Source organism: Podarcis liolepis, assembly GCF_965112155.1.
Source record: "Podarcis liolepis genome assembly, chromosome: 1".
Taxonomy (NCBI): Eukaryota; Metazoa; Chordata; class Lepidosauria; order Squamata; family Lacertidae; genus Podarcis; species Podarcis liolepis.
The window spans coordinates 84,287,944-84,303,087 of record NC_139554.1 but is presented as its reverse complement, the minus strand read 5'-3'; the positions used below and the strand labels follow the sequence as shown (position 1 = coordinate 84,303,087).

Genomic DNA, 15,144 nt, shown 5'->3' with positions numbered 1-15,144 from the left:
CTACCTAAGCTTGGGGGAAGACACACATTGTCTGGTACAATGTTAATAGTTTACTGGAAAATTGCACAGGTGTGTGTGCATACTCTTGTGGGCAATTCTCTGCATCATCTTCACTCCTATCCTCTTTATCCATTTAGACAAGATGTTTCTTACTCCAGATCCAAAAACATCTGAAGGGCACAACTCCCATCCACCCCAGCTAGCATGACTAATAATCAGTGATGATGTGAGTTGTAGTCCAAAATATCTGGTGGGTACCATATTGATGAAGGCCAATTTAGGCTCTTAGAAATGTAAGTATCTTACCTGTACTACTGGCCCCACCAGCATAGTGGATATGCAGCTGCTTTTGCATTTCATGACATTATGTTCACCTATGTTCATCACCCTAATTCACATTCATTATTATCTATTTGGTCACATACTAGTGCAGTTCGATCCATTCATCCTCCAAGAAATGGTGGCCTTGCTCCAATCCACAAACCAACCAGCCCCTAAATGCCATCTAGAGTGAGTGTAAGATAAGAGCTAAGAAAGAAGAAAAATGTGGCTGGAAACCCCCTTTTATAGTTTGCAAATGAGTGTACAAAACACCCCTGTCTAAAAGCTACATCTTTAGGCAGTAGACAAATATGGCAAACCGCCACCTCCATCCCTCACAAACCCAGCATTTCTTTTTGGAGATGGTAATGTGACGTGAGTAGCAGCAACCGTGCTTTTTTTGTGAAATCATGGAAGGTCCAAGAGCGAGTAGCGCAGATCGTACAGGAATGAGGACAGGGAGCTAACCTCACCCTCTTCTGCCTTAGCTGGCTGGTTTGTACGAGAACAAAAGCCTACAGGAATTATGCCTTCTGGTTACACTGTCTACAACTTTATTAACAAAGAATGCTAATAGAGGCTTTCCTAATAGCATACTGAGTTAACACGTCACATTCCGCACTGCCAGTGGTTTCACGGTCATGCTTTCAAAGAGCAGTTTTGCTAGGCACAGACACATAAGAACTCTCCTCTTCTAGAACCTCTTATGGCCAATAGACTGCATTTGACACATTTCAATCCTCTTGGAAAAACACTTTCAGAAGACACTTGCTTTCTATCTCTCCCCCCCACAAGGTTTGTTCAGAACCCCTGAAACAGTAGCAGATGAGATGCAGGGACTTGTTCCTCAGAGTGCCCCAACATTTCGGCTGTGGAGGCACGATTCACAAATTACTGTGACCAGAGAGAGGCCAATTTGTATCACGATATGGCAGCCGTCACTGTGTGGGAGCCTTGTGCACACCACCTCTTAATGGCCAGACTGGGTCATTTCCACCACTTATCTGACTGCTTGCAGTGGCTTGATTGGGTAAGGGGAGGAAGCCTGCCTGATCCACATAGTGAGCATCTGCCCTGAAACACCCCCCCCCATGCAATGGCAGTGTGGAACCATTTCAAGCAACGTTTTCCGTGGTGGCTATCACAAGAGCGTTGCCAAGGAAATTTAGAGGCACACTCCAGATCTGCTTGGTGACAGCATACATGCTTGATTTGCCCACCACAGCTTCCATAATGCTTAACTCCCTGCACAGCAAAGCAGGGCTAGCAATTTGCCGGCAATCTTTTCATGCCTGAATATAACAAAATGTTTGAAGGGGAGAAGGCTAAGAGCTGTACTGTCTGGGGACAGGAGGAAAAAAAATATTGGTCCACTTTCCCCCAGCAACCCACAGTAGTCCTGGGATGGTACCACCAGAAGGTAGGAGCTGGGGAGAAAGATAGCATTCCCATCAACACAGACATCAGTGCTCTCAGGAAAAGGAAAAGAACTCTCCACATTCCCAACAGTGTAAGCCGTCTTTTTTTTTTTTCTTCCTCTGACAGGGGTAGCTTTCCTGTCATCCTTGCCCCTGCTGCCTTCCAAGGATCTGAGAGACAGAAATGAAACTCCCCCCATCACACTTGTCATTAAGTCATGCTCACAGCCAGGTCCATTGCCCAAGATTAATTTGATTATTTTTCTTTTTTAAAAAACTGTATAGAAATCAACACACTGCCATCATTCTGTGCATCTGGAGCGGCCGCAAGAGGCCCAGGGCTCAGTGAAATCTCTTCTCTTCCCACACATACCGCTTCCCTGCAGGCACCTTCCGGAAAAACAGGCTGTTCCCTCTGCTCATGTTACCCTGAAAACACGAGGAAAAAGGAGGCATGAGAGGGAATGTGAATAGAGACTGAGACTTTGGGGACAGAGGTCCAGCATCTTGCCAGGAACAAATACAGAGGGGTTCCCCCCCATTGAGGGTCAAATTCTGTCAGGGGCAATCTGTTTTAATTGGAGTGGGGGCAGTGTCTCTCTTTCTCTCTTCTTTCCTGAAGAAAGAAAGAGCTTGGAGACGGCTCCCTATTTCAAGGCTCTCCCAACCATAAAACTAAGCCCCAAGAGATGAAGCTTGCCCACCCTGGAACATCAACACTTGGTGTGGCAGCTGGAATGCACCCAGAAGAGGTGAGGGCACCCCAAGCCACACAGTGAGATCTTGGTCTGGCATCCTTGCTTGGGAGGCTGGTACACCCAACGGCCAAAACCCCTGGAAGAATTGGAGAGGGGGACTCTGTATTGCCAATTTCCTCTCCCACCCACATCAAGGGCAAGATGCTATGGTCCTCTAATGAAAGGGCAGACAAGACAGACATACCTCCCCCTGTAGCTGGCTCCAGCAGTGCAACCAGGACGAGTAGGCTGGGGCATAAGGAGGGAGGCCACCAGCGAGCCTGAGAAACAGCAAGACACCAGGGTAATTTACCAAAACAGCTCACCAACAATATCCCATGTGCAGAACATGCATTTCTAGCTTCATAGTCACTTGGGAAACAGTAGCCCAGATGCAACTTCTAGACTAGAACAATTACTTCAAAGAACATTCAGGCTGAGCTTTTACATTAAAAAAAGAAAGAGAGTGAGACAGGTCTGAATCAATGAGCAAAGTAAAAGGTCTGTTCCTTCTAGATAAAAATGCATTTATACACCAGCAGTTCAGGCTTGCAGCCGGCGTACAGCTTCTGGGTCATGTGGCCAGCATGACTAAGCCGCTTCTGGCAAACCAGAGCAGCGCACAGAAACGCCTTTTACCTTCCCGCTGGAGCAGTACCTATTTATCTACTTGCACTTGACATGCTTTCAAACTGCTAGGTGGGCAGGAGCTGGGACCGAACAATGGGAGCTCACCCCATTGCAGGGATTCGAACTGCCGACCTTCCAATTGGCAAGCCCTAGGCTCTGTGGTTTAGACCACAGCGCCACCCGCGTCCCTGCACATAGCCATAGTTAATGCTTAAAGCCATGGTTTAATGCAAGTTTAACCATGGTTTATTGTGAAAGCGCAGTGGGCTCAGAAGTCCTTACTTCACTTCTCCTCAGCTTCTGTCTGCATGGGAAGCAACAAACCACAAATTTTGGCTTGTTGTGGCGTCTGAAACACAAGGTTTGTGGTTTGCTTCTCTCCAAACCAAGCAGTAAGCCCATAACATGCTCATTCACATTAACTATGGTTTCATGTGATGCATGAACCAGACCTATAATTTAAGTATTTTCTCAAGAGACTCCACAGTTCTCAACATCCTGTCTCCTAGTGGCCAGAAGGTACATCCCAGTGTCTAACCCAGGCTTCCTCAACCTTGGCCCTCCAGATGTTTTTGGCCTACAACTCCCATGATCCCTAGCTAGCGGGACCAGTGGTCAGGAATGATGGGAATTGTAGTCTCAAAATATCTGGAGGGCCGAGGTTGAGGAAGCTTGGTCTAACCCATCAAACAATGAAAGAACCACAACTTTCTACCTCTGTGTGATCAGACTCATTAATAAAATCAACACCCATAGATGAATAATAAAAAAAGCTTGACAACCATGGGGAGAAACAGGACGGATCCCTTATATTCTCTTGAGATTGGAAATCTATTGAATAGACCTGTAGTGTCCACATGAATTTAAAAATATTTACTGGATTTGCAGATGACCACAAGATTGAAAGCCAGGTTCAAATTTTTAGAAGTCCTTAGCTGCATCTCCAGCCACAACTATTTTGAACATAGGCAGGGCGCAGTGAAGGAGATGGCTCTTTGACCACTGAACTTTTAAATTAAACCCTTAAGAGCTATTCTAGGAGACTTTCCATGTCAGATGCTTTATTTTCAAGCTCTGTGGGTTGTGGTACCTAAACACTGAAAAGCAGCTGCTGAAAATATGAAGAGAACAGATGCGAGATGCAGCACATTGCTAAAACTCTCATTGCTTCATGAAGGAAAGGGACCTGACAAACCAAGACTAAATGAGACTGAACTGCTTGTATTATACATTTGAAAACACACAATCAAAAGCCAAGTTAGAGAAATCAGACTCTGCACTCACCCACAACTATTAATGGCCATCAGGTTTGAGACGAGTACAAAGGGGTAAGTCAGCATACTGGCAAAGAACTGCAGATACAATACAGCAAAATACACCAATGAAAAGAGTCCCTCAGTTTTCCTTCACAAGCCCCACCCAGCTGATGGCCTCTTAATGGCAGAACCTTCTTTGAGCTGTAGTTGCAGGGAGCATGCCTTAGGCTAGAGAGAAGGAGCTCCACAGGGCAGTGAAGCATTATTGCAGTCGCAATTCTGTTTCAGGACAGGAGTTCACAGCAATCACGAAGCAGATAAAATGAAATGGCTGGTAATTGTTCAGCTTAAGCCGAACAGTAGTTTGAGCCAAGCAACAGCACCTACTTAGGAGCTCAGCACTAGAGATCAGACGGATCTCACAGGTATTGAACAGAGATCCTGAGGTGTACAGCTTGCAAGGCTTCTTGCACAGGACATCACCAGCATCACCCCCAAACTTCAGGATGAAGTGCTCATTCCTACGCTCACATCCTCAGGACACAACCCGCCCCCTCTTCCCACAGGAAAGAGAAATGAACTATACACTCACTCCAGTGACAGCCTGAGAATAGCTTTTCATCTCAGTCATGGTGGAGACCTAGAAAGAAGAGAAACAAAGTAACTGACCCCTGTTCCTCAATTAAGAGTAATCATTCCCAAATCCATCATAATCCCTGCACTGTAGCAAAATCTGAAGGAGCTGCCTGAAAGTACTAGATGTAAAGGAGGTAGCAACAGGCAACCACATTCAGAGGCTGGGGACAAAAAGGATACACAGTGGTACCTCTGGTTGTGAACGGGATCCGTTCAGGAGGTCCAGCAGTATCCCAAAGTTTTCGCAACCGGAGAGACCGCTTCTGCACATGTGCGTGCGGCGAAACACTTCCAGGTTTGCCATTTTCACAACCCGAAGTTTACATTACCTGAGGGTAACCTAACCCGAGGTTCCACTGTATTGCTCAGGAGGATGTGCAACAGGACCACAATAGGGACCCTTCAAGCTGACCAAGGCTAGGGGAGGAAACCTTTCATACCTGCCTACCTGAGCTCAGCACTCCATTGTCTACACCCCATACATCACACTACCTGTAGTCTACTTACCCCATTCTCCAGTGCATAGGTATTGATGAGGTAGGCCAGCATGTTACAGAGCCACAAGGACAGGATGTCCCCAAGCAGGCGGGGAATAAGGCCCCTGGAAAAGGAAAAAAAATCTGGTAAGTGAGAAGGCCACATACTGCCTGGAAATAATAATAATAATAATAAAAAAAAATTTTATTTATATCCCGCCCTCCCCAGCCGAAGCCGGGCTCAGGGCGGCTAACAACAATAAAACAGTACAAAAGTACAACATAAACAACATTCTAAAACCATTCATTATAAAAATTAATTAATTCAAGCCACTAGCAACCATTGGGCCAGAGCTCTGCGAAGTAATAACATGTTACATACATATGCACGCTTCCCTCCAGTGTGTGAGGCAGAAAGTCTGACTGTATTTCCATGATGGGAGGCTGATCAACTTTAGTGCAAAGCACAATGTTACACATTCTCCCAAGAAAGATCACAATTTGCTTAAGAAAATCTGGGCTGAATTAGATCAAAGTTTCAACTAGTTGAACATTCTGCCTCCCACGAGCTCTGGCCATAATTGGACTCGCCCTCTGTCCCTCCCTGTTCACCATGTCCCCCATGAACCAACAACCATGGCAGGTACAAAAGGAAGTTCACACCCCCCCCCCCACACACACATACACAAGCAAGTACTCACGCAAAAAATCCCAAGATGCCCTCTTCCCGGTAAATGGTGACAAAGGAGCTCAACACACCACTGAAAATTAAGAAAGAAATTCATTTACTCTCAGAAATCAAGAAACAAGTGGCTCTCCCTGACCCCCTCCCCATTTTCAACTTCAACGATGACAGGAAACCTCTGTGCTCACACACTAATTGCTCTCTGGCCTCTTTTTAAGTTCTCCTACAAAAAAGGCATTGGCCTTGTGGGCTAAAGTCCAAAGGAAGCCGCCTGGTCACAAATATGCACATACCTGTACTTGGTCTCTCTGCCAATGAACTGCACCATACACCTCAACGTGATCACTGAAGGACAAGGACGGAGGGAAAAGGGAAATGACATCAGCAAGGATCCTCCCCACTCTCCTTCCCCTACTCAGGCCAACACAGGAACACACTACTTCGCCACTCTCCTAATTGAAGCTTAACTCAGACAGGACAGATATGCCCCTGGTTCGGGAACAGGGGTTCAACCACAGTTAAATGGAATAGAATGCCCCTTGAAAATTCAGGCTGATGGTAAGGAGCTATGACCTTGGATGCCCAAGTGACAGCTGGGGCCAGAATGCCTTTGCCTAGCTGACACCAGTGTGCCAACTATGCCCATTCTTTGTCACGACAACACTTGCCTCATACACATCACATTTGGATTACTGCAATGCTCTCTACATTGGGCTGCTTTTGAAAGCTACAATTGGCAGAATGCTGCAGCCAGCCTGTTAACAGGGGCTGCGTACAGGGACCATGTGACCCCCTTACTGAAACAGCTGCACTGGCTTCCAGTGTGTTTTGACTCATTTTGTTAGGCACCTTCAGCTGATTAGGAAAAACGGAGTATAAATGTCATCAGGAAATAATTACATATCAGATAATTGATCAAAGCCAGCAGTGTGCAAGATGGATACCCGAAGCACAAAAAACAATGACCATGAAGGGACCTGAATGTAATAAGGAAAGGCTGGTGAATGACTTTCCTCTTTCTTGTTGCCAGAGAGGTAAATGTGTGCTGGCAGTGACCAAAGGGCTACAGGCCCCACTTACCATGAAAAGGGTGGGTGACTAGCGTAGCAGCAGAACGTGCAATCATCTCTTGAGAAGTCTATGACCAAAAGGAATGGCAAAAACATCAGCAGAAAGCCAGCCAAGGAAATGGCAAGATTTAAAGTGACAGAATGCTCCCCATCTGACCAGGTTCCACTAAAGCACCTAATGGCTGTGACTTAGTGTGAGTTACAACTCGAAGCATTTGTGTTAAGAAGCTGCACTTTGAGATTAAAACTGAGTTTATAATTCCTCTACCAATCAAAGCTAGTTTCAGCCGAGCCACAGGTCTCAACTCATTTAGAGACAGTGCTTTGCTCTATTATCACGCTAGGCACAGACTTTCCAAGTGCATCCTATTGCCCACTACAGCACACTGGAAGGGCTCTTTCTAGGTGCCTCATCTCTCTAGTTCTAGGACTTCTGTGCCTGGATGTACACTCCCCTTTAAACAGCTTGCAGACATCTTGTCATATTGGGTGGGATTCACCTAACAAACTCATCAGCAGAAGCCCTGCCCAAGGGCTTCTGCTTGTACAATGTGCTTTTCCCCCAGTCTCCTCCCCCCCATGGAAGCCAATGCAAGGATTCCCACTCACGTAACAGGACTTTCCCTCCCTCTCCTCTTGCCACATCCTCCTAAAATCTGCTCTGGAGGATTGAGAGAACCCCCAGGACAGTGCACAGTGGGAGGAGAGAATAAATTGCTCCTTCGAGCAAGCAGAACCCTCCTTAATGCTGGGTTAATTACAACCCAATATTGCATGCTTAAAGTCAGTTATCCTGGCCTCTGTTCACTGATATGGAACAAAACTGGCAGGCTGCAATGTGGGACACTTCTGCACCATTGCCAGGCACCAACCAAGGGCCCCATAGGTTCTAAAACAGCCTTTCTCAACCTGTGGGTCCCCAGATGTTGTTGAACTACAACTCCCATCACCCCTAGCTAGGAAGGCCAAAGCTCAGGGATGATGGGAGTTGTAGTTCAACATCTGGGGACCCACAGCTTGAGAACCGCTGCTCTAAATGGTTCCCCACTGCCTGACTTGTCTTTGCCACCCAGTCATTCACCTCACACACCCTCCTGCTCCCCCAGCATCTTTTAGCAGTGGGTAGGTGGAAGCGCCTCTTTTGAAGGGGAGCCAAGCTTGGCTCCTATTCCTGGAGGCTGCCCATGTTAATTTATCCAAAACACAATGCCTGATCAGTTCTGTCAGTGAACAGATTGTCACCATTCAACCCTGGCACCTGTGCATGTGAAATCCTAATACATCCCAGCTTAAAGGTAAGGTAAGGGTACCGCTGCCCGTACGGGCCAGTCGCGTCCGACTCTAGGGTTGTGCGCCCATCTCACTTAAGAGGCCGGGGGCCAGCGCTGTCCGGAGACACTTCCGGGTCACGTGGCCAGCGTGACAAAGCTGCTCTGGCAAGCCAGCACCAGCGCAGCACACGGAAACGCCGTTTACCTTCCCGCTATAAAGCGGTACCTATTTATCTACTTGCACTTAGGGTGCTTTCGAACTGCTAGGTGGGCAGGAGCTGGGACCGAAAGACGGGAGCTCACCCTGCCACAGAGATTCGAACCGCCGACCATGCGATCGGAAAGCCCTAGGCACTGAGGTTTTACCCACAGCGCCACCCGCGTCCCTATACATCCCAGCTTAGCCCATGACAAATGAATCCATCTCTTACCTCCTTAACAACTTGCTCCAAGGAGGACGAGGATTCCTTGGGGCTGATCCCTGGGTCCTGGAGAGAAAAGTGAGCATCAGAAGTCATGGGGTGACGGCATTTCCAGTGCTGTCTGTAGAAGGCATCTTGTTGTGCTGTCTAATTCTGGATGGAAGATATTCTGGAGAACCCCAGAACTCCCAGAGAATGCACTACTCTACATACCATCTGATACAGGCAGCAGCCACCTCCCAATACCCATGAGCTCAGGGAAGGGAAATAGAGGAGCAATCACTTGGGTGGGAAAGGGAGAAGCAACTCATGCAAACAAATAAAAGCTAAGAACCTACTTACCTCAACTTGATCAGCTTCCTGGCAGCGCTAGAAGTAGGAAAACAGAGAAAAATGAGCCCATGGCTTATCTCCTCATTCTCAGCATTTTAAGCATACGTAATTGTCTTCACATTTACTTTCCGATTCCCACGATTGGATTGCAAGAAAAGGTATAGAATAAATTTAATTAATAAGAATAAAAATATTCCATGCTTCTATATTCAGGTAGGTAGCCGTGTTGGTCTGACACTGTCGAAATATATAAAATAATAATAATAAATGTCCAGCAGCACCTTAGAGACCAACTAAGTTTGTTCTTGGTATAAGCTCTTGTGTGCATTTACACTTCTTCAGATACAGTGTATCTCAAGAAGTGTGCATGCACATGAAAGCTTATACCAAGAACAAACTTAGTTGGTCTCTAAGGTGCTACTGCACAATTTTTAAATTTTTAAAATATATTTCAATACTCCATGCCGTCTGTCTCAAAAATGTTCTCAAGATTGTTACTTGAATTATTCCCAATGAAAAGATTTCGTACTCTTATTGCAAGCCAGCTGAATTTTGGGGGAAAAGTAATACATACTATATTTTTCCATGTATAAGACTATATTTTTCCCCAAATTTTTAAAGTTTAAAATTGGGGGTCGTCTTATACACAGAGTGTTTAAAATATTTATTTCCTAATTTTGGGCTGAAAAAATAAGGGTCCTCTTATACATGGGGGCATCTTATAGATGGAAAAATACAGTACTTCTGAAGGATTTTCCTATACCTATAAAAACCTGCATGTTACTCTGCAACTATTATCTCACAATATGTTCAGTGATTTCTCCAAGATGTATCAGATGTAACAACACTACTTATATATCTATGAGTTATATAGCATTCTTCACAGATTAATTATTGAAAGCAATGTGCATTTGAGACATCTGCCAATCTAGTTCTTTGGTGTAACTAAAAGCAGAGAAAGAGCCTTAAAAAACTGAAACTGCTACTTACAGGTTGGCACAACCAAGTGGCCACAGTAGCAATCCAGGCAGTCCACAGAAAACAAGGCTAAACTAAATTTAGATCAAAATGGTGCATCCTATAAATAAACAGTTTTGATGCTTAGAGACCTGATTGTATGGTCAAAACCATGTGTCGTATCCAAAATAGTAGTTCTGTTAGTGCAACAGAACTTCATCTCACTCTCCTCACCCGTGCACCCTCCCCAAATCTGCTTCAGAGGATTGGGGTAACCCTCGGAATACATTTAGAGGATGCATGGGGAGAGGAGAAGGAAGGGAAGTTCTGGGGCATAGCCAGAAGCCCTTGCACTAGCAAAATAATTTGCTGGAAACCACCCCATGAAACTATCAAGTATCTTGCCATTCACTCTCAGCATCAATCACAATAATTATTGGTAGCAACCAAAAAGTCTGACTTGCAAATACCTTTATTTGGAACTGTTGTTGGCTTGGGCCATAAAATGCCAAGCTATGCTTTGGTGCTCTAAGAACAAATTTTGTCTGCCAAGGCTTTAAGCTAGTTTACAACCCCTGTGTGAATGCTGAGTACATACCATACCCTGATTATTTGAATACAACTAGAAATTTGGGCTTACACTGAAGAGGATGCAATTTAATGAATGGGAGCACACAAGAGAAGGAGGGGAGCAGATAAAACTCATTCAAGTGATACATTCCATGTGGAAACAGCCCACTGTGTTTACTAAGGCTTAACCCTAGACAACTACAAACACCCTCCTCATATTTGCCATAGCAAGCATTCCTTCCAATCTCTGACAAGCCACAGAACGCAACTTGAGTCTAGGGAAGGCGGGAATAATACCTGAAGTTGCACACTGTTCTACAGGTGTTCCAAATAACGATTTTCACTGCCTTAAAAAGGCAACTAACACCTTATTGGCAGGGCTTAGCAGGGCATGGCTGACTTTATCAGATTGTGAAATGTTTAGCATACTAATGTTGCTATAGAATAAAATTATATAGTACCTGTAAAACCTTACTGTGCACTATAGTGCCGATAGCTCCTGAGCAGAGTCTAGGAGTCAAACCTTTGAAGAGTCCAGCCCTTCCATCAATCTTCATAATGTGTTTAGCTGAAAACAGAAGTCAATAAAGATTAAAGGATCATACTCAACATTGACTCTCACCCCATTCACACACCTGCCTAGAGGAGATTCCAGCACTCAAAAATGCATTTTAAAAAAAGAAGTTAGGGATGCAAAACTATTTAAAACTTGGCCTATCCTATGCTAGCGAAGACCGGGCCTGATGCCAAGTTAGAAACTTCAGTACAAAGGTCACGATACACAGCTGCAGGCATAATCTCCTGCACAGCAAAGCATGCTCATGTCCTATTTATTTCAGCATGCTTAACTGAACATTGGACTACACTTAAAATAATGTCAGCATGCACCAGAACCCGGCTTGCCCTTCCCAAACTCTGCCATCCTCTACAGCAAGGAGGGAAAGACACAGGTTTCCCAGATATTGCCAAATGGTTAGGAAGTTGAACAACATCTAGAGGGTCACAGCTCCCCCATCTCTGGGTTGCAGTAACAAGTTACTTGTTAATGATCCTAAGTTTGAGTAACAGTGTGCAAGAAAGCAAGCAAGCTCAGAGCCAATAATATACAAGTCGGAGCATGAAGTGTGGCATTGCTGGGACATGCACATGCATGCACAGGCTAAATCACATGAAGGATACTTGAAGGGCAATAGGCTACAGGAAGAGAGAGGCTCAGATGCCTAAACATTGTACTTTCCTGTAATTCTAACTCTGTCTCACTGCATGAATTCAAAAGCCAATGATCATGGCTGTAGCACTGAAGCTTCTTGAGAGTTGAGACTCACCACTTTACCTATATAAACTGCCACTGTTCCAACAGTTGCAGGATCTGTAGCTAATCCTTGTACACATGAGAAGCTCTGCTTCAAAGGCATAGGCACCGCCAAGTGCAGTGCAGCAATTACAGCAATCCAATCCTGCTTTAAGTCTTTCTGGCTCATTCACAAATCTTATACATTATGCACTCACCATAAGCAAAGAGACCAGGCAGCTGATAGACCTGTCGCCCAAAGATATTTCTTCCCAGAGTTGGAGGGAGGGGTTCATATCCCACCTTCAAAATAAAGAGACAGCCTACAGCAACCTCTACAGTGTGAACAGCACCCCAAGGAATAACCCCAACATTCCCTAGCAGTGAACAACTACGGCTGTTCCACTCACTGGACATTTGAAAACTGAACCATAAGAGAAAATATGATAGATTTTTTGTTCTTCGAATTCTATGGCTGTGCTACTAACTGTAAGTTTAAAGTTCTAAAACCACTATATTCAGAAGATGGTAACAGTTTGTAGCTCACATGAAATGTCTGGGTGGTCTGCAGTTCAGCAGAAAGTCTGGCAGGATCACTGGATACCAGGTGCCATCTCTTAGTGCTATACATATATATGTCTTACTAGTGATTGTCATAAGATGTTCTGGGAATCTTTTTGGCTAAAGAACAGGAAATAAATACTTTAAATAAAATTTGGAGCTACAGACCAAACATATATCCCCACAGACGCTGCACCATATTCCCCCACTTCTTCGCTCCAAAGTGATTCCCCCCTGCATTTTTTCCAACCAGGTAAAGTTATTTTAAAATGTTTGTCCTTGATGTGATCTAGGTGACTCTGAAGATAAGTTTGCTGTGATTAAATGTTAAACAACTAGTTGAGAACATGGAGCTATTTTGCTTTTTATGCTGTGAATAGCCACTTGACTTGTCACAATATATCATACTAGGCAACATGTTTCCCATAGTTTATAACTCACATTATCAAGGTCTGCAATTTAGCAAAAAGTTTTACAGACAAATTGGATACTGTGTTTCACAAGTCCAATTTACCAAAGAAGACAATGTGCTTTCTTGGCAGAGGTAGGCGGTATTTATTTTTGAGATAGATATCCCACTACATAGCTCTGCATATCCTCTGTGTAGTGAATCATATGAGAACCACTGTGAGGCTAATAACAGAAAGTCTCACAATTGTCCTTTGCCCTTAAATTCTGAACCTTACATTATAGGAATTTGTGTATCCAAACTCCAAAATGCTAATGTGCTTCCCATTCCTGCATTTTTTATTAGAAGGTGGATATGCAGGCTGTTAAATATTTTAACAGACAGGGCTGTTGTACCTGGGGCAGCTATGCGTTTCAGCCAATGACGATACGAGTACAAAGCCACAGCTGGCCAAAAGCAACATGCAGCCAAATATACTAAATAAAGAAGTTCTTGAGGCTGGAACTACTGGGAGTGTCCGAAACGCTACCAATAAAAATGAGAAGAGGACAAATTTGAATACGAGGCACACATAAAACCAGCGCAGAAAACTGATCCAGATTCAGAAATCAGCCAGGCTCAGAAAAACATTTGAGTGAGGTACGCCAGTCTGAAACTGGCTAAAATTAAACACTGGCTTCTGCAATGAGGGTTGTTCTGTGGCTAGCACTGGCAATTTTGTTCTCTCAGGAATGCGGACACAGCAAAGGCAGCAAGCGAGAGAAACGCAGTGTCTTGGATCTGATTTTGACCCTCTGGTGTTACCGGCACCGGTTGCAAATCCCACTGCTAGGACTCAATCTATATGGCTGCTACTGTGGAACTGGTGGTTCTGGAAGCCCCGTGGATGCAGTGGATCAGTGCTGTTTCATTCATGACTGCTGTTACCGCCACGCCAGGGTCTCCTTAAAGTGTCACCGCAGGGTAAAGTGGCAGCGGTACAAACTCTCGTGCAACGGATCAGAGACGGAATGCCAGTCCACGAGTATCTGCGGCAGGATGGCATGCAAGTGTGACAAGCAGCTGGCGGAGTGCTTGACAGCAGCAAAACCCCGCAGGAAGCATTCTTTCTACAACAGGGAGGTTCTCTGCAAAGGACCCAGGGACCCTTGCCCAGCCGTTCACCGCAACTGGACTGAAATTCGACCCTGGGGAAGTCTTTCCCCTCGACCAGTCTCGAGGTGGGGCTCGTAAGTAACCATTCAACTCTGGAAGAGAACAGGCTGCGGCTGCTGATTCCCAAGGGCTCCCCTCGCCGGACCCACCTCAACACCTGCGGTTCTAGACAGCGCAATAAAGAAAGACTCAAAAGCGAAGTTGCACCGCAAATGACGGCGCCTGCTGTCTGGATGATGTGAAAGTGAGGTAGCGCTTCCCGCGTCCCTACGAGCGGCTTTCTTTTTCCTCCGCCGGGGCGGCGGCGCTGCTGCTACGCCTCGGGGCAGGGAGGCGAGCAGCCACCGCCCTGCGAAAAGGAAGTCTGAAGCAAAGCAAGGCCCGGATACGACCCAAGCCGAAGGGCGACTCCGCTACTTTGAGGGGCTGCTGGCTACGCGCGGGGGGGGGGGGCGGCGCTGCCATGGAAACGCGTTTGGGAGCGAGGAGGAAACTTCTTCCCCAGTGAGCGAGGGTGGGAGGCAACCTGGGGCTGCTTTGACCTCCTCCCACCCACCCACTCACTCAGTGCCGCCCCCTTCGTCGCCCTCACGAGCGAGGAAAACCTGCCAGAACTGAAGGCCTCACCTGCACGAGCACCTTCACGTACATGAGCGGCTGCGAGAGCACCGTGAGGCCGGAGCCCAGCAGCATCTGAGAGGCCGTGTCCGCCATGCTGCAGCCGCGCCGGGCTCCGCCGAGGGGGGTGGGGGGTGGAAGCAGAGGCTACCGCGCCACCTCCACGTGACCTGCGGTAGAGGAAGATACGGCTCGAGCCGCTGCCTCCACGTCCTTTCCCTCCCCTCCCACTCCAACTACTTCCGGTTCCAGCTAGTCCCTGTTTCCGCCACTTCTTGTGCGCGATAGGCCTAGCCTATGGGGGGGGAGCAATATTGACAGTGACCTG

The 15,144-nt window shown here is 46.1% G+C and overlaps 2 protein-coding genes across 2 annotated transcripts; one reads left to right on the top strand and one right to left on the bottom strand.

The window, feature by feature from the left end:
* Positions 1-852: 852 nt before the first annotated feature.
* On the bottom strand, positions 853-15,058 carry MTCH2 (mitochondrial carrier 2). Its single transcript, XM_083470734.1, has 13 exons — positions 14,826-15,058; positions 12,292-12,376; positions 11,244-11,350; positions 9,265-9,291; positions 8,932-8,988; positions 7,240-7,297; positions 6,453-6,504; positions 6,176-6,235; positions 5,506-5,599; positions 4,955-5,002; positions 4,391-4,458; positions 2,682-2,757; positions 853-2,168 (listed from the first exon to the last, which is right to left on the bottom strand). The coding sequence occupies exons 1-13, from the start codon at positions 14,910-14,912 to the stop codon at positions 2,082-2,084; spliced, it is 906 nt and encodes a 301-aa protein (XP_083326860.1). The 5' UTR covers positions 14,913-15,058; the 3' UTR covers positions 853-2,081.
* LOC310691190 (phospholipase A2 crotoxin basic subunit CBb-like) lies at positions 13,713-14,814 on the top strand (the record flags this gene model as incomplete). The annotated part of the gene is made up of 1 exon (XM_083470856.1): positions 13,713-14,814. A coding segment is annotated over one exon (564 nt), but the record flags the coding sequence as incomplete, so codon positions are not given.
* Positions 15,059-15,144: the final 86 nt, after the last annotated feature.